Source organism: Arachis hypogaea, chromosome 16 (assembly GCF_003086295.3).
Source record: "Arachis hypogaea cultivar Tifrunner chromosome 16, arahy.Tifrunner.gnm2.J5K5, whole genome shotgun sequence".
Taxonomy (NCBI): domain Eukaryota; kingdom Viridiplantae; phylum Streptophyta; class Magnoliopsida; order Fabales; family Fabaceae; genus Arachis; species Arachis hypogaea.
The window spans coordinates 149,383,125-149,408,613 of NC_092051.1; the positions used below are offsets into that span (position 1 = coordinate 149,383,125).

Here is a 25,489-nt window from a genome sequence, read left to right on the forward strand (position 1 = left end):
TATTTTAAATTCAGATTTTTAAATTTAATTTAATTATTTTAATAAAATAATTTTAAAAGTAAAATTAATTTTTGTATGGATCATTTTGTTAAAATTGTGCACAAATTGTTACTATCTTCATATAAAGAGTACTAAATTGTTAATAATTGATAAGATTAAAAGTCATTTATACATTTTATGATTTACAATTTCAATTATGAATGATAATATCAATTAAGAAACATTTGTTATTTAACTAATAACTTTTGAGTTTATACTTTGATAAGATCATAAGATTTTTGTTGATGTAGTCCCTTAAATTTAGATGACATTTTAAGATTTATATTATTAGACTATAATAATATTTTAGTGTATTTATTTATATTTTATTTATTATTTGAATATAAAACGATTATTTTAATTGAACCACAGTTGAACCAATTAGACCAATAAATCAGTAAATCAATAATTAAAACGGTTTGATGACTGTTCTGATTTTCAGAACCTTGCTTTAAGATTAGCTAATGTAATAAACTAGTTGGTTAGTTAGGGTGTTAAAAACTTAAAATCCACTTTAATTCAATATGATTTAATTTAAATTTAATTATAAAATATATTAAAATTAAAAACAATTTACATTGGATTTTAAATTAAATTTTAGGTTTAACTTTTAAAATTTATCTAATCTAGTTCAAATAAATTATTTTTTTGTTTTTTATAATTAAATTTATATCTCAGTTATAATATATTCTTATTTTATGAAGTGATTCTATTAAATTTTAAAAAATTAAAAAATATATAAAAATAAAAGATAGATAAATATTATTTAAAAAAATATTTTTTATAAATTATATGTATCTCGAATATAATGCTAAAAATTTTATTATGGTTATATCTCAGATAGTGCACCCGATTTAGCATGCATTTTTAAACTATATATTAATTGTAGCATTTTAATAGTTAATTATTTTTGTTGTTTATATTTTTTTATTTATAATATTGAACATTCAAAATAAATATTTTTCATTAATATTATAAAAATTGAGAGCTTAGTATATTTTACGTCATAGTTGACATTAGTTATAAATTTTCTTACTAAAAACAATAGCTATTGCCTATTGGCATGATATTAAAATTCAAATTCAAATTCAACTTGAAAAAAAATATAAATATAAAAACTAAAAAAAGTCAACCAATAGTGATAGTACAATTTTATTATCTGTCTAATATAATTGTCTCTTATTTTTATCTTAATAAAATAATAAATTCCCGTTATACATACCGTAAGAAAGCTAATTAATATTTTTTCTTTTTTATATATATTTTTAGTAGACATAATACACGTCAATAATTTTGTGACTTAAATAAAATATCTATATATTTACATCTGTATCATATAATTCACCTTTAATAGTTAACTATTTTTGTTGTTTATAATTTTTTTATTTGTAATATCAAATATTCAAAATAAATATTTTCCATTAATATTATAAAAATTGAGAACCTTAGTATACTTTACGTCATAGTTGACATTAGTTATAAATTTTCTTACTAAAAACAATAGCTATTACCTATTGCTGGCATGATATTAAAATTCAAATTCAACTTAAAAATATATATATATATATATATATATATATATATATATATATATATATAATATATAAAAACTAAAAAAAGATCAACAAATAATGGTAGTACAATTTTATTATCTGTCTAATATAATTGTCTCTTATTTTTATCTTAATAAAATAATAAGCTTCCGTTATACATACTCTAAGAAAGCTAATTAATATTTTCTCTTGTTTATGTCATTTTTTTAATGGACACAATACGCGTCAATAATTTTATGACTCAAATAGAATATCTATATATTTATATCTGTAACGTAGAATTCACCTTAAAATAATTTAGCATACTTGAAATGGAACATTTAGCTGAAATTATTTCGAACTTTGTAACACAAGAGTTTTCATGAGACAAAATATTTTACTCTTAAGATAATGGAAATTACGTATGGGAAAAGTAGTGTGTACAAGTTGAACTCTTGTACCTGATTCGTGCCGCAACATTGAAAATAAAGTGTTGTCTCAACCATACTAGATTTGGATTTTGGTTTATGTAATTATTATTAATTCTTTGGATGATTCCAAATTATTCTGATCTCATCCTGTCCATGTCATTTCATTATAATTTCATTACCTTATTTTATTTCCTTTTCATTTTCATCATTTTTTCCGTATCTATTCTACTCATGTTGCTATGCTACTTATCCTTATTACCTAATAATAAATTGCATCATAAATAACAAAATTTATAATAAATTATTCAGAAAAAATACTATAGTAAAATTATTCATATGCAAAATATACTTAAATAATTCAGGTAGAAATAATATTTTATATACTAAACCTGGATATACATGTGAATGAGGTTGTAATAATTGGTACTAGATGTTACTTTCAAGCTACTATTTGCAATAAAATAAAGGTGCATGTTATGTTATGGTGCCTAACTTAGTAAAAAGAGATAAAAGTTAGTATTTAAATTAAAAAATATAAAAGTAAATAAATTTTTTAATATTTAAATCTTATCATAAAAAGTAAGTTCGACAATTTCGACACCAAAATTATAGGCACCATAGAATTTGCCATAAAATATTTGTAAACAAAATTATATCATGCTACCACACTAGAGGAATCAATGGATAAAAAGCTTTAAGTTATTTATGAACACAAATACTAAAATCCATTTGTAAGTTAATTACTAGCGTACAAGGTTAAAGATAGCGTATATATATAGAAAGGAACTTTAATTTGGTTCAAATACTAGCTTGGTGTGTAACTTTGACTCTACATATTTTTGTTTCATTCCCAAATCCCCAAATCATATCTTGCCTATCTTGGAATTTTCTAAAAAAAATGTAATCTCAGATGTGAATGTGATGACATACTTTTCTTTCTTTTACACTAAAACTATCTAAAACAGTCTCGTATTCTTTATCTCCACTAAATCAGCAATTTATATTTTAGTTATATGAATATTCAATATTGTTGATAATTAAACTAAAATTATCAACGGTCTATAATCAAATTGAAAAAAATGATTAAAATGTTTAATTATGCCAGTGTAGTTTAAGGGAGATAATATTAAATACGTAGACAAGCTTGTCATCATGGGTTATCAAATTGCAAAAAATTTGCCGTAGTTATCAAGTTGTTAGAAGATTATAAAACTCTTAATGTGTAAATAATATTTTTATATTTTTATTTATAATATTTAAAATTTAAACTTTGAATTTAGTTTTGATATATTGATATAGTAAAGGATTTTTCAGGGAATGAAATTCCTTCATTTTTTTTCCTTAATTCTTTTGTTTCTCACCGTATATTATTTCAGTGAAATTAAGGGAAAATATGTGAGAGAAGATATTAAATGTTAAAAGATCATATTTGACAAAATAATTGAAAAAAAATAAAAAAAAATTGATTTCATATAATCATCTAATTATATTCATGTATTTAGAAATTTAGATGACATTTTAAGTAGACAATACACAATTGATCAAGTAATTATGATATGTGTAAAAAAATTATAACAACTAAGCTAGTAATTTATATAAAATATATATTAAAATATAAAATATTTATTAAAAATAAATTAAATAATGCATACATTTATATTGATTTTTTTATGTGTACATAATAATTTTAAAAATTAATTTCTTTAACATTCATATATAAAACAGGAAAAGAAAATAATAAATTGCTCATATTTGTAGAATACACATTAAATAGTTTTGACCAAATATAATAATCTGCTTTTCTGTCATGATTTTTTCTAATTTTCAACGTGTTAATAATTTTAAAAAAAGATTCTCTAAATTGAGAAGAATTATAAAGTGATAAAGTAAAATATTAATTCTCATTATTCTTGAATCAATGATAATTAGAGTATCATTTCCCGCACTTTAGAGAAACTCATCCATTAATTAATCACTCAGAAGAAATAATGCTTCATGCTTCTCTCTCTCTATATATAAGCATATATAGAGGAACAGCTCCAACATAAAATAATTTAAGGGCATGGATTCCCTCTTCTGTTTCACGCTTTTCTTCTGCCTCCTCTGCCTTTCACTCTTTCCTCCTTTTGCTTCTTCTGCCTTATTATTTCAGGTTTTCAATCAATCATATCATACATCATACTTCTTATTTGAACATGCAATTTTGAAGTTTAATTTAAGTTATTTGTTTTCAGGGATTCAACTGGGAATCAAGTGGGAAAGGAGGATGGTACAATTCATTAAAGAACACCATTCCTGACATAGCAAATGCTGGAGTTACTCATGTTTGGCTCCCTCCACCTTCTCAATCTGTTTCTCCACAAGGTATATATGTCTTTCTTTTAATCTTCTATGACTAATCCTTACATATTTATTATATTCATTATGGTCAAATTCATTTGTCCTTTCTACACAACCTGATCTCAATGTGTTATGTCTATACTAACTTCTTGTAACCGAGGTTAATGTCATGTTTATAATCTAAGTCATTGGTGTCACATTTTATAGAATATGAACATATAAAACTATTTTGTATATGTATGAGCTGAACTTCTTAGAGACTTGTTCAAAGAATGTGACATATATTAAATAAAACCTAAAGGCTAAAGGTACATTATATTGACCTCTAATGAGATTAGATGACATTACACAAGGCATTTCCTGAGGGAATAGATCAAATGTCATGTTCATAACACAAGTCAATGCCACATTTTTTGGTTTAGATAAATTTTTGGTCTCCATAAAATATCCATATTTTGGTTCAGTTATTCTTGTTAGTTTTTCCATTAACTGCATAACATGTTAAATAATTGTCTCAAGCAAGACTGTCACATAAATAATTTTTTGGTTTGCCACGATATTTTTTTTGGACTGATTGGTCGTGAATTTAAGTTTTATTTAAGAGTTTGTTATTACTCAATGAATCGCTGCATACACAAAACAGGATTCAAATCCAATCTAAATTGATTATATATAACCTGTTACATCAGCATCTAACAGAACAAAATTAACTATTTGGAATTTAAAACTAAAGATTTTAAACTTCACCGGATCAAAACTAAAAGAAAAATTTTATAATGCAGGGTATCTTCCAGGAAGACTATATGATCTTGATGCATCAAAATATGGTTCTAAGGATGAACTGAAGTCACTAATTGCAGCATTCCATGCTAAAGGAATCAAATGTCTGGCTGACATAGTCATCAACCACAGAACCGCCGAAAGGAAGGATAGCAGAGGAATTTACTGCATCTTCGAAGGCGGTACGCCGGATTCCCGCCTCGACTGGGGCCCACATTTCATCTGCAAGGACGACACCACATATTCCGACGGCACCGGAAACAACGACAGCGGCGAGCCTTATCAACCCGCACCTGACATCGATCATCTTAATCCACAAGTTCGGAGAGAATTATCCGATTGGATGAACTGGCTTAAAACCGAAATAGGATTCGACGGTTGGAGATTCGATTTCGTGAGGGGATACACCCCTGACGCCACTAAGACGTACATGGAGAATACTTCGCCGGACTTCGCCGTCGGCGAGAATTGGAACAGACTTTCTATTGGCCCCGATGGAAAGCCCGACTATAACCAGGACACGGCGCGCGGCGAACTGGCTAACTGGGCCGAGAATGGCAGCGGCGCTGTTAAGGCATTCGATTTTACTACGAAAGGGATTCTCCAGGCTGGTGTTGAAGGGGAGTTGTGGAGGTTGAAAGATTCGAATGGAAAACCATCTGGATTGATTGGTTTGAAACCTGAGAATGCTGTTACGTTTATTGATAATCATGACACTGGTTCTACCCAGAAACTTTGGCCATTTCCTTCTGATAAAGTCATGCAGGGTTATGCTTACATCCTCACACATCCAGGAACTCCAACTATAGTAATTTCTCAAACCTTTTCAAATTTCTTTTACATTATTTTACAATCATTCTTCATTTTATAGTCATCTCTGTTTTTTTTTTTGGTTGTGTATAGTCCAAAACAGATCAGGCTATGCTTCATCTTTAACAGACCAGTAACGTATTTAACTGATCCTGTTATAAATTTTATTTTAAGTATTAAGTCTAACAGGTTATTAAATTTGATTTGACCTAAAACTTTTTTTTTTTTTACCAAAAATAGGAGAAACTATACCATTTGAACTATTATTCATTGACGATTTGACCTAAAACTTGATAAAAGACTTGATATATATATAATTTTTAATTAAAATAAAAAATAAAAAATATTTAGTAAAATTAATTTTCTTTTAAAAAGATATTTATATATAATATACTAAATTCAATCCTCATAATAATATTTAAATTTTTAAAATATTTAAAATATAAAAAACATTTATAATAAATTTAAAATTTTTAATAATTATTTTTATATTTATTTATATTTTAACAGGTTGAAGTAGATTTGACAAATTTAGGTAAACTATTTTGTAAATTTTGGTCTAGCGTATAATAAAATTAAACTTTTAAATCAAGGTCTAAAATTATTTTATGATAGACTGCGTGACTTATTTTTACCATTATTTATCATATTTTTGTGTGTAAATATGTATGTTATTTAATTTATTTTTAATATGTATTTTATATTTTAATTTAAATTTTATACGCAGAACACGAATAAAATAGGTGTATATTTTGGTTGTTTACAGTTTTTTATGGACAAAATAGTTAGATCATTATTAATAGGGTATGAATAATAGCATTTAAATCAGAATTAAAATTGAGGAGGATTTTCAATATATATATTTTTCTCTTTTTTAAAAAATTTTTTCATCTTATTTTGCAGTTCTATGATCACTTTTTTGATTGGGGATTAAAGGGAGAGATATCCAAATTAAGTGAAATAAGGATCCAGAGTGGCATCAATGAGAAGAGCAATGTGAACATTCTAGCAGCTGAGGGTGACCTTTATGTAGCTGAGATAGATAACAAGATCATTGTGAAGATAGGACCAAAGATGGATCTTGGAAACCTTATTCCCCCAAATTTCAAAGTTGCTACCTCTGGTCAAAATTATGCTGTTTGGCACTGATTTAGTTAATTAAATGAACATATTCATGTAGTATACATTCTTATAAATGTACACCGTACAAATTATCTTCTTCCTATTATGTTGCCTAAGATAAGATCATACCAAAATTAACCAAGCAACAAATTCCCCTGTATAATATAGGCAGCAATAAATGAACAAATAATTCGGTTATGTTTTTGCACTCTCGGTATTCTCAAGAAGTTCCCTGCGCATTTGTTACTTCTTGATCCATTTTGTTAATAACTTAGTTTCTTTCTTGATGATCCATGTTCATCCTTTGTTTATAACAGCTCACTATTTTCTTATCTAACTCATAATATTCTTCCATTTTATTCAATCACTTCAAATCAAGGTCGATAAAATACACCTAAACAAGGATCAAATCACTTATAATATGTTATAATATGCATTTTATTCATTCTATGTCAAGAAGTAATGTTATTATATGCATGGATGGCTCCTTCTATGTCGAAATTGTCGAGCTTCTGAACCTCAAGGAGCAGATCAAGGACTCTTGATTTGTGCATGGTCTCAGCAACGAGCGTAAACAAGTTCTCCGTACAATGACCTTGATCGGCTTGAATGACAGACTTCAGCCTTTCCTCAAATGCTTGAGCCATGTGCGAATCTGTTTTCCTTGTGCCACCTCCTAGTCCTCCGAGTATGAAAATTGTTCTGAGGAGTAATAAAGAGATCATTAGTAGCCTTATGAATCCTCTCTTTAGATCCGGAGAATAGATCAAGTGGATTGTATTGACTTAGCTCTGATATCTGCAAGCATATTTTTAACTTAAAACCAAAAAAAGGAAATAGCATTGAGTCCTAAATCACCATGAAAAGTTCACTTTTGTGTGCTATACCGCGCCTTGATGCAACTTCAGAGCTTGATGCATTTCAAATAGAGTTACTCTCGTTTTGATAGCATTTCCTTCAGATTGAGGAAGAAATCCCCATTTGTGCTGCATTTTTTAAAAAGTAGTTTAAATTGTTACAAGCAGGGTAAAACAAGGGGCGAAAAATGAAAAAGCAGCTAGATTAGTGGGAAAAGATTGAACCGAAGAATAATAATATGTGAACATAATGGAAATCATGCTTTTATCTCAACAGAAATGGAGGGCTATCTGAAATGAAAACAAGCAACAGAATTTCAAATTGGTGATAAGCCTATGTACAAATATCTTCTCAGCAGGATAATGTTATATTGTTCTAAATTCTAATACTTCATTTTTTTAATTTTCAACAAATTAACCGGAATAGGGGAGAAAAAAAAATCCAGTACCATGAGGGAACACAGAATGATCAGACATAAGAAGACCAAAATCACATTGTTTATCAATCTGGGCAGCATCGACTCGCCACAAAGGACGTTGGCTAATAACAATCTTCTCAATTGATTCAAGGAATTTCCTAGACACCAAAACATGCACCTAACAAAATATCAAAGCACCGTATTAAGATATCCCTAATCATTAACTTTCTCATGCCATAATTAACCAGAGTATCATAGAAACTCTTATTACTAGCAAAACCCATTTTTTTCAACAGTAAAATTAGTCAGAATGTAGTACTGAAAGAAACAAAAACTAAACAATGAAACAAACAATGCTGGAGCACCTTTTACATTTACATATACATACCCCAGCATGCTCAACATATAGCTGGCCGATGATATCCTTTTCTGAAGAGGAAACAAGTTCATTCACATCTTTTCAAAGCAGTTGTTCATTCTAAATGAAACAATATTATTTGCTTGTTTAAAATTATTAGGCATTGATGGAAATTGGAAACACTGAATAAGTTCAATTTACCGATATGCAACAATAACCCGCAATAACTACAAGATCAAAGTTCTAGCATAAACCAACAAAGTAAAAAAGTTAATTCCTAAAGCTTTTTTCCAATGCCGAATTTGGTGCCTCTAAGGTTGCATTGGCCACAAGATTCCCATCCTTAATCTTAAAAGGGCTAACCTCAGAGAGAAGGTCCAAGCATGGTGGTGCTTCACATAACCCTTGAAGCATGGAGTAAGCCTTACAATACCCTAAAAGAAATTGTTCAGTGACATCACTTGGATCATAAGCTGAGAAAGCCTGCATCATCTCAATCAAACAATTTAACAAATCAAGATGGACATCAATCATTTGTAATAAGAAAAGATCAACTGAAAAGGTAGATGATTCATCAGATTGGGGACGAGGAAACTTTGATTTCAAGTCGCGAAACTGATTGTTTATCATATTGATCGCAGGAGAGAGCAATGTGAGTGCAGAGGGCTCCCAGGTTGAAGAGAACAGAGGGCTTCTCCAAATGGATGTTATGCTGAGAAGAGTACTGTTGAGGGATGATGGCATTGTACCAAACAAAGATAGGTGGGTTGGGACGTTGGGTGAGGCATTCACAGGGAAGACAGGCTCAATAATCATGCAAACGAAGGGGTAGCGAAAGGTCATTGAGCAATTTGTGTAGCATTTCGAGAAGGCCTACTCTCTTTGCCACGCTGTCAGAGTATTTGAGGACAAAGTAACTGCGAAGGGACTCATAGATCAAGGGATCAGTCTTCTTCAAAGGATGGAATATAATAATATCCCAAATCTCTTCTCAGATTGGAATAAATAACAAAGTGAGTCATTTCTTCTCTGGTCAGAAAATGTCTCCGTTCAATTCTCTCCGTTCTATCTTGTTTTTCTTCGCCTCTTCAATCATAAGCTTCATCATCACTGCAATGTGCAATTCTGGCGATCTATCCAGCGATTCCGAAGATCCAAATCGCAAAGGTGATCCTGATGATGAAGCAGATCGTGATAGACTGATGGCCACAGCGATCCCTAGGTAGAAATGTCCGTCAGCAATCGCGATTACCGTGCTGATCAATACGTCGTGCCTCGCTTTTTGCTGGACAACTGTAGGCAACGTCAGAGCTGCAACCGGGAGATGATAGCTCTCACGGTCCCAACAGTTGCCCAGCAAAAAACGACGCACGTCGTATTGTGGTAATCGCCTTCAGCGCGGTAATCGCGATTGCTGACGGACATTTCTTCCCAAGGATCCCTGTGGCGAGGGAGCTTCCAATCACGGCGACGCAGCTTCCTACGACGGCGACGGATCTTCCTACGGTGGCGGTGGAGGCTGCGAGGTTGTGGTGGCTGCACCGCTGCGGGGCTGCGTGGCTGCGTGGCTGTGGGGGTTGCGGGGAGCTGCGGGGGCTGCTTGGCTGCAGTGGCGGCAGAGACTGAGGTGGCTGGGGGCTAGGTTTAGTTGATGCTGTGTCGTTTAAGAGAGGAGAGGATAGTTGATTTGAGGTGGTTTCCTTCTTTAGTTTTAGGGTTTTGCCTTTTTTTTTCCTAAAGCATAAAACAGCGCCGTTTTGGGAGGATTATCGAAACCGGGAGAGTGGAGACTTTTAAAAAATTGGCCGGTTTGACCGATTAATTGTCAGTTCGACCGATTTTTTATTAGTTTTTTTTAGACAATTTTCAAACTTAACCGGATCAGTTTACTGATTGGTTTCTAATTTACCGGGTTAAATCGGTCGGACAGGTTCGTTTTCAGAACAATGCTCAATACTCTTATTTATATTTTTAAGAAATTCTAATGTGCAGTCCAATATTAGTTGTATCGTAACACAAAACTAATATTATACTTTAATATCAATCATCATCAATGAGATTGAACATAACCTTACATAAAAATTAAAACTATAACTTAATTGATTAACAACGGGATCAATTTTATCAACAATTTCATTAGAAAATTGATTAACAATCAGGAAGAACAACAAATAAATAGCATAATTTCAACTATAACAGTAGCAACATTGGCACTTGATTAACAATAACACATCAATCAACAATAAAAATTAAAAAAGTAGCCGAAGAAAAAAAAGCAATGGCAGGAAAGTGGAGCACACCGGCGGAGAGGAGGAGGCGACGACGGAGCAGTGGGTCGGAAAGGAGGAGGAAGCGAAGCAGAGAGGCGAAGAGAAGGCGGCAGTGGAGCAGAAAAGAGAGGCGACGCAGCAGAAGAGAAAGGAGGTCGAGACAGAGAAGAGGCAGAAGCAGAGAGAGGACGCTGCAGCATATCAGAATTAATATTTAAGATCATCCACAATCCTAAATCACAGTAATGACTAATGATAACAACAATTGAAGAAGCAACACGAAAAATCATAGATTAGCTAGCCAATTAAAAGTTAAAATAACAATTACAGTTTTGAAAAAAAAATTCTAAAGAGAACAAGTTTTGTAGTATCGATGTAGAAAATCTAACTCGACCGGGCTTAGTCAAGGGGGAAGATGAATGTACTTACCTGCTCAATCAATTAAGGAACGGACTAGATCCTTTGAGAGAGAGCATATAGCAGGACAAGGAGCACGACGGGGGCCTGACGCGGTGGAATAGAGACGGCGCAGTGGGATAGTGGCTGCGGGATGGAGGAATGAAGTGAGACCAGTTGCAGCACCGACGATGACTTCAAAGTTTGAACAGCGGCGGAGACGACCGACTTCGAGCAAAGTGGTGGCTTCGACGGCGGTAGTGGCAGGGCGGTAGCTGCACGGAGCAGGTGTGGGAGTGAAGGAGGAGCTCGAGTTGGAGAGGGAGGAGGAGTGTCGCGTGAGTGAGAGAGTGGCAGGATGCTTCGTTTGGACTTTGGTGAAGAGGTTCGTGTTCGTAGAGTTATGGTTTTCCACCGTGAACAAAACGACGTCGTTTGATGAAAATTTTTGAAAATTGATCGGGTTTCGATTCGGTTCGACCGACCAATTTAACGGTTCAATAATATTTTTGAATTTAGCGGTTGTGAGTTGTGACTTCTAACCGAACCGTCTTGTTCACTATTTTACGGTCCGACCAATCGATTTGAACCGGTTTTCAAAACCTTGTTATAAGTAGATTAAAATATATGGTTCAATTAATATATTAGTACAAGGGTTATAATTTGCACCAATAGCACCTAATAATTATTGAGTGATGAAATATAGATTTAGACTGTTGTGCGTCTTCTACTTCGTCTTTTTGGTTTATCTTCTTTTTTTATAGGGATCATGAGTAATTATATACAATAGTGTTTTATGTATAAAGTGTAATACTAAATTGTATCCTATCTTCTCTTAGTAAAAGTTTTATTATATCTTGAAATTGAGAAAAATATAAATTATTTTGAACTAATATATCTGTCATTATTGTAGGATATTGTAAAATTCAAACAAAATTATAATTATTCGATAGTTATTTCATTTAGTGTAATATATTAATTTTTTAGTCGAATATTACTTTAGATTTGTGTTGGACTTGAACATTTTAACATAAGACATTTTAAAACTTTATGTTGTCTGTTATGTCTCCCTCAACTCTCAACTCAACACAAAACCATTTACTCTTGTTTCAATTTTTTTAATCTATTATAAATTTATATTAAAATAACTTGTGTCAACCTTTATCTGCATAATATTAATTTACAAAAATATTATTTATGTGTTAAATTAAATGTATCATTAAAATTATCACTAATGTATTTATGTATAAATATATGTATATTTTAATTTATTTTTAATATGTATTTATATTTTAACATATATTTTATATTAATGAATGATTTTGATGGTTAATTTTAGTATACACATAACATAGTCGATTAATTTATCATATGAAATTAGAGGATGAAAATACACCGAGCTGTTATATGAGATTTTAGGTGTATCTAATTTGTACTAAGTCTACTAGACTGGCCTATTTAATGGATATATATTGCTCCGTACCCTAAATTTGGAACTGACGTTATACCTCGGAACCACCTGGTCAAAGACGGTTGAACTACTGAAGTAAAAGATCCTCGATACACTTCGGTACTGGTCCCAAGAATCTCGGAACCACAACGGATGCATTTTCAAAGATAAATAAGCAAACGTGTAAGAACTTGATTTTCGAAAAACAGACTTTTCTAACTATTTTTTTTTTAAATTATTCCACGAAATTTCGAACCACGGCCCAATTAGAAATAGTGAGGCTGGCCCAATGGTAAAAAAAAATAAAGAAAAAAATTAAATAGAAAAAGGTCATTAATAAGGTTAAAATTGACTTTATGAAGGTAATTAATCTCTCTAAGTCAAGTTTGACTAGTAAATAATAAATATTAGCTTACCATTAGTTTATTTTCCTCACCAGAGACTTTTTGAGCTGGAAATTTACTTTTAATGACGGTTTTGCGTGCGTCAAGAAAAGCTCTAGTAACCGAAAACCTCATAATTATTGGTCAAAATAATTTCTACCCAACAAAATGTGTCTTAAGATTTATATTAGCCATCTATTCATGATATATTTATTTAAGAATAAATCTTAGCCATTAATTATTTTACTACACGATAAAATTTACTCTGAACTGAATTTCTGACTAGTATTCCACAAACGACTCCTAGAGACCTCAAATCTTCTTACTTGCCACCCATGTAACTTGTCTCTCATTCTCAGTCTCTAGGCCGAGACTATCTCAGCCTTTCACCCCTCTCTACTGTGTTTCTTAACCTCGAGTAAATAACTATGGTTAATTGCGGATAAGTTCGACATGAAAGCAATGACCAAACTTCCTCGTTTTCACGCCCCTTATTCATTGAAACCCAGCCCTTGACTACAAAAATTTCGGCCACTTTTACCACCATAAATTCAGCAAGACTTTGATTTTTTATTTAAGGAAACATTGGCCACAAAATTCACAAAATACTTCACACATTTTTACACTCTTTTGACCGAATTCTTGAGAGAGAAACAGAGAAATTCTTGCATTTGTTCTCTATACCCCAGCCCCTATTTCAACTCTTCTTCCATTATTCTTCATGCGTTCTTCAAGGACTCAAACAATACAAGCACAAACTATTGCCCGTTTTCGCTAATTCTTGCGTTTATACCGAAATTTCCGCTAGGTAAACTCTTGTTCTTTCTCCTTTCTTTTTCTATTTTTAAAACAATAAATATGATGAATGTCTACTCTCCTTCATGTATAGAGAACTCCTCTTGAAGTACCCATGGATCACGCCTAAGGAGTTAGAGAGATTTGAGCTCAAAGCAGTTGAATTTCGACGTTTTTGCGACACTTTAGGCCAAAAACAAAACTTGTAATACCCTACCACCCAAAGTCTTATGCTTAAGTCATAAAACTGAGGTGGCAAGGTATTACGACCTCTAAAAGTAAAATTATACATAATAATAGTTGAACGGGATTGTATAACAAGGAGCCTTTGAAGGGGAGTCTAAAACAAAGGCCGTAGCACTCACGTAAACAGAAAACTTGCATACGAAGAAAACTAAGATTTATAAATATATATATATATATATATATATATATATATATATATATATATATATATATATATATATATATATAACCCAGGTACAAAATAGCAAATTTCTCTAAGATTTATATATTAGAGGGTTAAGGTGCAAAATAGCAAATTTCTAACTCAACCATCGAAACTCTGGATCAAAAGTTACGTGAATTTGAATGGAAACCAAGAGTTTGCTTCTTCTTTCTTCTCCCATGGCTACTCCAACGTCGTCAGCATGCAAAAATGGGGAGAGAAAGACTTGAGCTCACTTACTTTAGTGAGTGGGTTTGGACCCGTTCGACTTAATTTTAGGCCAAATTTTTTGAAATTAATGTCAAAATTCTTATTTTAATTTTTTCTATTATATTAAACTATAAAATTTTATTTTCTAATTTTCTTGATTAATAATTAATTTTTTGGTTAGTTATTTACTAATTGCTCAGAGTTTACAACATTATCACATAGTTATACACTTATATTGACGAGTACTATAATACTTAAGATTTAACTGACATGTCTTTAAGGTACATGATAAACTTATTATTAGTAAAAAAATTTAAAAAAATTTATTTAATAAATATAAAATAAATATATTAAAAATTTAAATTTTTTATATCTTTAATAAAAACTTTTTTAATTTATAAACTTAGCTAAATTCTAATATTTAATGCATAATTACTAAATATACAGGGAGAAAGACATAATTATATATATATATATATACTTCGCTAAGATTTAAGTAAAATAACAATAATTAATGTAGTCAACGAACTATAATTTAAATGGCATAGTTTTTTCATTTCGCATAAAAATTTTAAATTCAACTCTCACTCCTAATTTAAAAAAAAATAGTAATATAGCATCAAATACTTATATATAGTTATATATTAGTTAGCAACGGGTGACATTAATCTCCCCTAAAAGAGATTTTTAAAGAAAAACCTAATGCAACTTAGATAAATATAACTTTTTGTAAGTATATGATGGATACTTAACAAATATAATTTTAATACTTTTGTATAATTTAGTATTATCATTGTTCTACTACTAAAATTTCAATTATTTTGTAGTATCGTATATTTTATCCTCCCAAGGCTTGAATAAACTGCTTATTAGTGTCCTATGTATGTCTTGATAATATAACAATTTGAAAATTAGGCACCAACTATCGCCATCTCCAATCCTAAGATTAGATTATACTAAGTAACCAAATTATCCGGCAAACGGCAGTATTAAGTCAGTTTGGATGAGATATTACATCATTCAACCAAATGAAAAAATGAAATATGGATCAATCAAAAGTATGTATTTATATAATTCAAATCAATGTAATTCGAACTAAAGATAATAGTAATTCGAATCAATGCAGTTCAAATTATGAGGGAGTATGCATGTTAGGTAGTTCAAATCATACTGATTCAAATTACGTATGGAGAAATTCGAATCACTCAGATTCAAAGAATGCCTGAGCAGTTCAAATCACTCTGATTCGAATTATATAGTGAGCAATAATTAAAATACTCTACATCGTAAATAAAATACCTTACATATTCTTTTATTAAAAGTTTAACAATTTATTAAAAAATAATAATTTAAAAATTAAAAAATATATTTTTTATTTCATGTATTAAAAAAACTAACAAAATATTTAATTACAAGACTTCTTTAAAATATTAATGAGCTATCAATTCGAATTTCATACAATACTCTTATGTCCATTTTTGATAGTTCATAAATATTTTTTAATAAATTTATTTAAATTATACTACAAAAAATATTTTATTCTATGCAAAACAATTTTAAAAAAATGGCTTAAAAAATGTTAGAAATATTATAAAAATTTGTAATATTATAATGACTTAAGTAAATACATGCATGTACTCAAATTTTAAATAAAATACTCTACCTAGTCAATAATAATTTAGAAATTAAAAAAAATATCCAATAATATTATTATGTAGTATTCTCTAAAGGTGCAATTTGGAGGCTATTATTTTCCAATTTCTTTTCTGTTAAATGTTAACTCTAGCTAATAGTATTCTATACTGTACCACACTCATGTTTTGATATAACAAATTGCATCTTCCATGTATCTTCTATACTTTCATAAATTAAAGAAAAAGGTGTTATTGTACTGTCTAGTTTGATTTAGATACGAACCCTCTTTGTATTATTAGGGTGTCGGTAAGAGAAAGAGTTACGAGGATCTAACCCTACAATTTGTTAATGCATCATATTTTAGTTAAAGAGCTTTCCTATTCAAACAACTATACACTTTGACTCTCCAAAAGAATATTGAAAAAAAGAAAAAAAAGGGGAAAATCCTTTATCTTTCAAACTTTCTTATCAATACCTGAGAAAATAACCGTTCAAGTTTTTTTTTTAAAAAAGATAATAGTAGTATTTTATTTAATAAAAAATAAATATGATATCCAAAATTCAGGATACAAAATCTAAAAAAAGAAATTCTTAAATATTTACGAATAGGTGAAATTGTAAGAAAATAATATAAAAAAATAAATATAAAATTTTTTTGGAATATTATGCATAAGATAAAATAGATAATTTCTAGTTCAATTTACGCGATGTTACTAGATTGATAGGAGATAATTTAAGACCTAAAATCTTTTTTTGGTAACTATTAAGACCTAATTAATATATTGGATGATATGCTTTTCATAAGAGGACATATAAAAAAGATTAGATGTATAAGAATTTCCCCCATATTGAAAAAGGAAGCATTAGTGGAATCCAATTGTTTTTATTGAAAAAGGTACAGTTGTAAACTTGTAATTAAGAAAAAGAGTGATTGTACTTGTGTGGTTTAATTTTTAAGAGTACCATAATATATTTTTTATTATAATTTGTGGATTTTTTTAAATTTTCAATTCATTAATTTTTTTTTTTTTTGTTATTATACCTTCATATCACTATACTACATTGCAAAATGAACCAAGGCAAATATGGGACAAGTCAAAACTCAAAAACCTTCTTGTCAAACGCAATAATAATTAGTGAATGCCTCGGTAAAGAAAATAATATTAACAATTATTAGTAACATATATTTCTGTCACATAAAGTTGCTTAGGGATGATACAATAATAGCAGTAATTGGAATCTAAACGTAATGCGGTGCAGCCAAGTGTTCTTGCAGGATTCAACTTCAGCTTTCTGCTTTAAACATGAATTTACCCAAACATAATTTACAACTTAGACTTTGATTTAGGAAACCATAAAATTTACAACTTAGTAAATCTGCCTATATACATCATTTACAGTTAATACAAATTAAGGGTCAAAATTTACACCTGCATCATCATATAATGTAGTGTAAACACTAAGCAATACATTGCATCAAGAGGAAGAAGATGGATTGAATATCAAGCACCATGAATTTGGCTCATGAGCTCATGATATCTGTCATAAAGTGGTTCAACCCAACAAGCCATTTAAGATCTATCACTATGACCTCACGCATATATTGATCCTTAGTAGTCATAACAAGTTCATGGTAGATGACCCAACCAGGTTGTCTCTGGAACAAAGCTGAACTTGGATGGATATATACAGGCTGGTTCTCAACAAAGGTTCTGTAGCCTTCCTGGGGATCCTTCCTTGCTGCATGGAAAAAGAATCCTGCTGTGATCGCCTTTCTGATCTTGGTAAAATTTTTTCCAACACTTGCAACATCCAATTTATACTTGCATATCAGAGATGATGATTCAGATTTCAGAACCTAATTCAATCTGGCCAGCAAATTATATGCAGAGGACCAATGACAAGATTTATTCTACAATTCACAGCAGAATATGTTACCAAGAAGCCCAATTCTAAAACATTTCACTATAATACAAGACAGTATATCTGCAGAAACATTGAGAACCTTCGTACAAAATTACAATTAAAAAGAAAACAAACAAACAAGCAAACAAGTAAACAAAGCAGCTAAAATATTTAGTAGCAGTAAATAGATATCTTACTTATCCATGATGAGAAGCTGTTTCCTGACATCCTGTGCTCTCCTCAATGATTGAGATTGAACAAAGTTCTCAAAACACCATGGTCCCGAAAATTTCTTGGCTTTCCAAGCCTCATAAACAGCAAGCAGTGTGAGATGGTCACCTTCAGGCTGGAAAAACTTTGCCCTCTTCTGATCTGCTTGGGCATGCTTTTCCCTAGGCCTGAAAAAATATTGCCAGTCTGAATCATGGAAATTATCGTCAATATCTCATCACTACATCCAAGGTCCACACTGGCAAGTAACATGTTAGACAATGGCGGATCCAAGGGAAATTCTGCCATTTTCCTCCCCAATTTGGTTAAAAGGCCCTCTTCATCCAATGCTCCAAGACTATAGAGCTGTTCCATTGCTGAAATAATAGCTTGGGATGATGGTGGATCCATAAAATCAAAGGACAGAAGATCATTTATTCCCATAGCTTTCATGTTGAGAGTAGTCATTGCAAGATTTATCCTTTGAATCTCAGGAATCGTAGTGGGAGGCATCTCATTCCTATATGCGCTCTCAGTATATAGGCGATAGCATTTGCACCCTGCACGTCCAGCTCTTTGTTTGGCTGAAGCTTGTGATATCGGAGTTATCACTAATGAATCAAGTCCTTGTTTTGGGTTATAAACATTTTGCTTTGCAAAACCCAGGATCAATAACGTAAAATATCCCATCAATAGTCAAAGAAGCCTCAGCAATGTTAGTTGCCACAACCACTTTCCCTTTCCCGGGAGGGGCAGGGTCAAATATCCTAGATTGCATTTCACTAAGAAGGGCACTATAAACAGGTAATATTATCAGTTCTGGAACATTCTTACCTAATCCCTTCATTCTTTCGTAGAGATTGACATGCAAAATCAATCTCCTCTTGGCCAGTCAAGAAGAGAAGAATGGCTCCTTCAGGTTCTGTCAAGTGGATCTGTGTGATCTGAGTAGTTTTGCCTGAACCTGTTTCACCAATTACCACCAACACCTGATTATCATGGACAGCCTGAATCAATTCTTTTTTTTAACTTGTAAATTGGGAGACTCTGCCTCTGTTCTTGAATAGAAAGCTTTGACCTTTGCCCAAAAGTAATGGTCTTCCCATAAGCATCCTTCTTCCATTCTGGCATATCATAGGCTGACAAACCAACACCCGTAAGCTCCTGAGCAAGATGCCTTTCACCAGACTCTGGCATAGGGTCTTCCCAAGGACGATTGAGATCCTTTGAAATAGAATCAAGCATGGTGCGCTGCTGCTGTTCTCATACTTCTCTACGCTCCTTTATAAGTGCAGACTGGAGGGCAGCAGCACGACCAAGAGAACCCTCTGGATTTTTGACATCCCCTTATGCAATTCCGATAACAATGCACCAGACTGTCCAAACTCCAAAGAGAATAACTTCAATATATACGTGTAACTTGAACCAAAAATACCTTGGACCACAAGTCTTCAAGATACTTAGTCATGTGCACTCTTCACTAATACCCGAGAATCCAAGATACTTTCCAGTTCTAATATCTGACCCTCACAATCCACAGCAGAGGACGTACTACATAGTGAGTCAACATCAAGAAATTACTAGATAGTCAAGGACACGAACAAGTTACCTTTTTTACCTACTGGCGATGCTGTTATGATAGAATTCCTTCACAGAACAGGCAATAAAGAGTAACAAAAAACATGTATGATGAAGGAAATACAACTCACCTTCATTACTTTTGCATAGGGATGATTACTCATCAATAATCATCAAGCCTATTGATTCTATCTTCAAGAAAGCCTTTCTTAGGTACAAGACATCAAATATTACTGTTATAATAACCACAGAGCTAGGTTGAGAGTATTCATGAGTTTATCATTAGAAAAATTAATCAAACCAATTGTTTGTAAAACATGTCATTGAATGTGAAATTCATAGACTAAAAATATCATAACAACAAATGAAAATGAAATCAAACATGATTGAAGGAACACAAACAAAAGTAGCATTGTAATTATAGTATTAGGATTTAGGAGCAAGTGATAAGAACGTATCTCGTTTTCACTAATTATGGAATTGCATGCTACTTACAGTATGGTTAAGAAAGCCGGAGGGCTTTGTATTGCCGATGAAGTTCAGGCCGGCTTCGCCATTTCTGGGGATTTGAGTCTCATGGTGTTGTTCCGAACATCCATATTGATGAATTGAGAATAAAACATAGATTTCATCATTATAAATGACTTGTCAGGGCATTGGAAACGGCATTCCCTTTGGGGATGTTGTAACTACTCCAGAGATCGCTGAGTTCTGAAAGTAATAGAGAAAGAGAATGCTCTTCTTGTTGGATAGGTTAGTTTAGTTGTATAGGTTAGTATTTCTCTATTTTCATTCTAGTGATTGATTTACATTCTAACGATTTATTCACTAAAAAATAAGAATGATTCTAAATGAAACAATATTATTTGCTTAATTATTAGGCATTGATGGAAATTGGAAACACTGAATAAGTTCAATTTACCAATATGCAACGATAACTAGCAATAGGTACGAGATCAGATCACAGGCATACAAATCACTACAAATTGGGGTTGAATAAGAAGGAATATATTCATAAACCAACCAACAAAATCACGAGGATAATATTTCAACCAACAAAGTTCCAACATCCAATTTAAAAAAGAAAATAAGATAATTCCTAAAGCTTTTCTCTACGGTAATGTTACTGTTGTGTCGTCTTCTGCAAGCTCATGTTCTCCAATGCCAAATTTGGTGCCTCTAAGATTGCATTGGCCACAAGATGTCCATCCTTAATCTTGACAGGACTAAACTCAGAGAGAAGGTCCAAGCATTGTGCTTCCCATACCCCATGAGGCAGAGAACGAGACGAAGAATGAAGCAGGCAGTGAGCCTTACAATACCCTAAAAGAAATTGTTCAGTGACATCATTCGGATCATAATTAGCTAAAGGCCCATCTGTCGACATACAAGCTGAACCCTGTATCATCTCAATCAAACAATTTAACAAATCAAGATTGACATCAATCAATTGTATTAAGAAAGATCAACTGAAAAGCTAGATGATTATACATACAGGCACATCATATTGGGGACGACGAAACTTCCTGGTCAAGTGGGGAAACTCATTGCGAATCTCATTTTCTATAACAGCTATGTATTGTCCGGACAAGTCAATCGTGCCAGATGCCTGCTTAGACTCACGCCTCAGTTCATAGTTCCAATAAAAAGCATCCTTTAAGGCGTCCTTGGCAAGGCGATAGCCATGGATGGTGCTTTGATCGCAGGAGAGAGCAATGTGGGTGCAGAGGGCTCCCAGGTTGAAGAGAACAGAGGCCTTCTCCATATGGATGTTATGCTGAGAAGAGTGATGTTGTGGGCTGATGGCATTGTACCAAACAAAGACAGGTGGGTTGGGTGAGGCTTTCATAGGAAAGAAAGGCTCAATCATGCAAAGGCATCTGAAATAAAGGACGAGGCAGTCACGGCGAAAGGGTAGAGAAAGGTCATCACGCAGCATCTCATTGCGCAATTTGGGTAGCATTTGGAGAAGGTCTTCTACTCTCTTTGCCATGCTCTCAGAGTATTTGAGGACAAAGTAACTGCGCAGGGACTCATAGAGATCATTCAAGGGCTCACTCTTCTTCAAAGGAATGAATGCAAGAATTTCTGAGGCCCGCGAAGAAGGCAATGGAGACGAGAGGATTGCCGAATTTGTTAGATAAGGAGGAGGCATGTCCCATGGGTAAGCCACCAGCTTTCCATCCTTCGTAATCTTGAAAGGATTGTACTCCGAGAGGATGAGGTCAACGTATATTTGTGGTGGCTTGAGTTTCCTCGAGAGGCTGCAAATCCCGCTAACTAATGTCTCAGTGACACATTCTGCATGATCAATAGCATAAGATTGGACGCTTGACTCGTATGCTTCAGGGAGAGGTCGCTTGGATTTGGGTAGGATGGATGATTTCCACTGATGAGCCTCCGCCTCAAAGAATGTCGCCTTCTGGTAAAGATGAGCTACCCAGGTTTGGTCAAAAGAGTTGACATGGTTCCGTGCAGCCGAATCAGCAGGTATCAGTTCATATGCTCTACGATAACGCTTATAAACCTACACATCATCATCATCATCATTAGAGTGAAAAATAAATGTAAAATCAATCAAGAGTGAAGACTGACCGATCTAAAAAATAGGGCACATCGGTGTTGTTGGACACGGTAACAGCCGCCCTTGTTGTTGAGTTCTTCCCCTAATTCGAGCTCGAAAGCCTGAGCGGAGAAGAGGAGGTGCAGAAACTTCGCGAAGAGGGGAGTCAAATCGAGGGTGGCGGAGACCACGCCCTTGGCAAATTCCTTCCAGAGTGTCAAGAAGAAATTGGCGGCAACTTTGAAGTCTTCTATAGCAAGGTGACGGCCAAGGGCAGTGGTACGGTCGCAAGAGGCAGCAATCTGGCTGCATATGGCTCCAAGGTTGAAGACAACGGCGGCCTTCTCCAATTGGATGGCGTTGCGCTGTGAGGAGACTCCATCCTGATGGTCAGGGTTGAAGGCGTCGTACCAGACAAAGATGATGGGGTCCACGTGGGCGTCGGAGGAGATAGAGGTGAAGAGTAGCTCAACCATGGAAAGGCATTTGAAGTAGTGGATGAGGCAGTCACGTTGCATGGGAAGGGAGAGGTCCCCTCTACGCTCCACCATGTCCCTGCGGCATTTGTTTAGGGTTTCGAGAACGCTTTCAACTTTTTGTGCATCGCTCTCCGAATATTTTGAGACTACCAACTTACGTAACGGCAGGTACAGCTCCACCGGATCAGTCTTCTTCAGTGGGATTGACAGCACCCGATCATCGTTGTTCATGGCGGCGTCTTAGGAATCCAAGAATTGGAATTGGATTTGCAAATTCCGCTCTCCTCCCTCCCCCCTTTTAACCTATTCGGTTCGGGGATTTTTTTTTATTTTTTAAATTATAAAATTTAATTTTTTTTGTGACAATAAAATTTAAATTTTGAACAAGATAAAAAAAAATCTCTCATTTATTTTATCTTTTAATTGTGGCGCATAAAAAAGTGATTTTGTGTTAATGATTCAGATGGCCATCATGATCGCGATTCTAATGATCCTGAAACAAGTGTTCTTTTCGTCGTGAGCCGAAAAACTCCTGATATAGGAGGCGCGGATACTTTTTAATCTTTCTACACTAATAAACTTGGAAGAACTCAAGCTGACATAACAGAATTAGGAGTTTTCTTAAAAATGAAATTATTCTAAAATCATATCTTTCTATCAAATGCATATATATGCAAGCTACAAAATATGATCTAATGATAATTTCTACCAACTACGTAGATATGGTTTAGTAGGTCTGAAACTATTTTCACTTCTTAATACTTTTATAGACATGGATGCGTATATTTGATCAAAAACTTTTAAATCAATTTGTGAATTTTGTGTTTTTTGAAAAAGATCAGAGTTGGTGAAAATTGCAGGAACAGAAATCACATAGAACTCTTTTTTTTTTTTAAATGTGTAGCATAATTAAATATAAAGTATTTTTTTAATACACAAATTTTTAATATTTAATGATTAAGTAAGATGTGTTTATGACCTTAAATTCCAGTCAATTTTTATATTTTTGCAAGCAAAATTGAATTTATCTATTTTGAAGTAAATAGATTTATAGAGAAAAATAACTACTCTTAGATTATAAACTTTTATTTGAGTATTTTAAAAATAATTTAGGACTTGTTTGGGTTAGTTTTTAAAAAAATATTTTTTTTGAATTATTTTTTTTAAAGATCTTATGAAAAAATAAAAGTAATTTTATGTTTGAAAATTTCATACAAAGAGATCTTTTTATTTATCAATTATATTTAAGTATAACAATATAAAAATATTTTTTTGTTTGTTTATTACATGAAAAATATTTTTTTAAGAAAAAAAGATCTTTTAAATGAAGATGTAAATTACAGTTTTTTCAAAAAAGATATTTTTTTCTAATATTTTTACTTTTATTACTAAAAATTTGCTAAACACACTAAAAAATAAAAAAGATATTTTTTATTAAAAAAGATCTTTTTTTACCAAAATAACGGCGTCCAAACAAGTACTTAAAGATAATAAATCACATTTTTACTTTACAAATCTGATTTTAGAGAAGTCAAATTAAGCAATGTGATTTTTACTTTACAAATCTGATTTTAGAGAATTCAAATTAAGCAATCTTAATACTGTGTTATATATAGAAAATTATGAGAGAGAGAGAGAAACTCATGCTAAAGAGGTCATGCTATAGCCATTGTTTTGCTTTATAAGTATTGTGCTTGCTTTGGAGAAAGTTGATGAGGCCTTTGAGTGCAATGTCTACATTGTCACTCTTCATCAACTCTCCTGCAACCTCAGCAGGGGTTGCATTAACCTTGTCCATCAAACCTTGTTATCCTTGTATGTCATCAAACATAGGATGATGATGGTTCTAAATTCTTAAGTAGTTAGAAGCCAGTGTCTTGAAAGCAGTGAAAGAGCAATATGACATGTGAATGTGCAAGTCCATTCTTTCTACCAGGTCTCAACAATGCAGGGTCAAGACGTTCTTTGTGATTTGTTGTGCATATCACTATTCTTTCTTCTCCACAACTTGACCACACAATCCATCAATGAAATTTAGTAGCCCCGACAGAGTAACCTTAATTACAACAAACATATATGGTAACTCAATTTGACTATGGTCTATGTACAAGATATTTTTATTCAAGTCATTAATTTTGACTATAAGATATATCTCTAATTTTTTTATTTTTTTATTTATTTCTAAATTTTCAATTTTTAAATTTGACTGGTCAAACATAATACAACTTCTATGATATTCTAATAACTTGATAACTCTTTTTTTTTTTTATCAAACTTTCATCTTTTATCATTGGTTTTTAACTTGAATAAGTAATAAGTTTATCATTTATGAACACTAATAATTTCTAATTAAAAATTTTAATTCAACATTCATCAACTTAGTTATTATAATCGATAAGCTTAGTTTAATTTTCAACAATTCATTATCTCTTTCACAATATAATTATTATTAAGTTGTTAATTATTTTGATATAATATA

General features: G+C 32.1%; 3 protein-coding genes and 1 pseudogene across 9 annotated transcripts; 1 reads left to right on the forward strand and 3 right to left on the reverse strand.

Annotated features, from left to right (window-relative positions):
* The first annotated feature begins 3,959 nt into the window (after positions 1 to 3,959).
* Positions 3,960 to 7,252, forward strand: LOC112697841 (alpha-amylase-like). The gene is made up of 4 exons (XM_025751197.3): positions 3,960 to 4,154; positions 4,237 to 4,366; positions 5,125 to 5,930; positions 6,836 to 7,252. The coding sequence occupies exons 1-4, from the start codon at positions 4,065 to 4,067 to the stop codon at positions 7,079 to 7,081; spliced, it is 1,272 nt and encodes a 423-aa protein (XP_025606982.1). The 5' UTR covers positions 3,960 to 4,064; the 3' UTR covers positions 7,082 to 7,252.
* Positions 7,253 to 7,378: 126 nt separating this feature from the next.
* LOC112697842 (uncharacterized) lies at positions 7,379 to 10,378 on the reverse strand. 7 transcript variants are annotated; one of them, XM_072219410.1, is made up of 5 exons: positions 9,052 to 9,924; positions 8,719 to 8,759; positions 8,361 to 8,508; positions 7,942 to 8,040; positions 7,379 to 7,852 (listed from the first exon to the last, which is right to left on the reverse strand). In XM_072219410.1, exons 1-5 carry the CDS (start codon positions 9,529 to 9,531, stop codon positions 7,685 to 7,687), a joined length of 936 nt encoding a protein of 311 aa, XP_072075511.1. In that variant the 5' UTR covers positions 9,532 to 9,924; the 3' UTR covers positions 7,379 to 7,684. The 7 variants fall into 7 exon arrangements, 3 of the variants coding, with proteins under 3 accessions (XP_072075511.1, XP_072075513.1, XP_072075512.1); XM_072219412.1 differs by having other exon boundaries at positions 7,379 to 7,756; positions 7,913 to 8,040; XM_072219411.1 differs by having other exon boundaries at positions 7,477 to 7,756.
* A 7,164-nt stretch (positions 10,379 to 17,542) lies between these two features.
* Positions 17,543 to 19,635, reverse strand: LOC112805993 (probable pre-mRNA-splicing factor ATP-dependent RNA helicase DEAH5; annotated as a pseudogene).
* A 1,325-nt stretch (positions 19,636 to 20,960) lies between these two features.
* LOC112697843 (vacuolar protein-sorting protein bro1-like) lies at positions 20,961 to 23,509 on the reverse strand. The gene is made up of 3 exons (XM_025751198.3): positions 22,564 to 23,509; positions 21,464 to 22,495; positions 20,961 to 21,367 (listed from the first exon to the last, which is right to left on the reverse strand). The coding sequence occupies exons 1-3, from the start codon at positions 23,239 to 23,241 to the stop codon at positions 21,092 to 21,094; spliced, it is 1,986 nt and encodes a 661-aa protein (XP_025606983.1). The 5' UTR covers positions 23,242 to 23,509; the 3' UTR covers positions 20,961 to 21,091.
* Positions 23,510 to 25,489: the final 1,980 nt, after the last annotated feature.

Coding starts and splice junctions, on each gene's coding strand:
- LOC112697841 (XM_025751197.3), top strand. CDS start 4,065: ATGGATTCCCTCTTCTGTTTCACGCTTTTCTTCTGCCTCCTCTGCCTT. Junction 4,155..4,236: donor CTTCTGCCTTATTATTTCAG/GTTTTCAATCAA, acceptor ATTTGTTTTCAG/GGATTCAACTGGGAATCAAG. Junction 5,931..6,835: donor ATCCAGGAACTCCAACTATA/GTAATTTCTCAA, acceptor CTTATTTTGCAG/TTCTATGATCACTTTTTTGA.
- LOC112697842 (XM_072219410.1), bottom strand. CDS start 9,531: ATGACCTTTCGCTACCCCTTCGTTTGCATGATTATTGAGCCTGTCTTC. Junction 8,509..8,718: donor TATATGTTGAGCATGCTGGG/GTATGTATATGT, acceptor ATATTTTGTTAG/GTGCATGTTTTGGTGTCTAG. Junction 7,853..7,941: donor TGAAGTTGCATCAAGGCGCG/GTATAGCACACA, acceptor ATATGCTTGCAG/ATATCAGAGCTAAGTCAATA.
- LOC112697843 (XM_025751198.3), bottom strand. CDS start 23,241: ATGAACAACGATGATCGGGTGCTGTCAATCCCACTGAAGAAGACTGAT. Junction 22,496..22,563: donor GTGCCCTATTTTTTAGATCG/GTCAGTCTTCAC, acceptor GATGATGTGTAG/GTTTATAAGCGTTATCGTAG. Junction 21,368..21,463: donor GTCCCCAATATGATGTGCCT/GTATGTATAATC, acceptor GAGATGATACAG/GGTTCAGCTTGTATGTCGAC.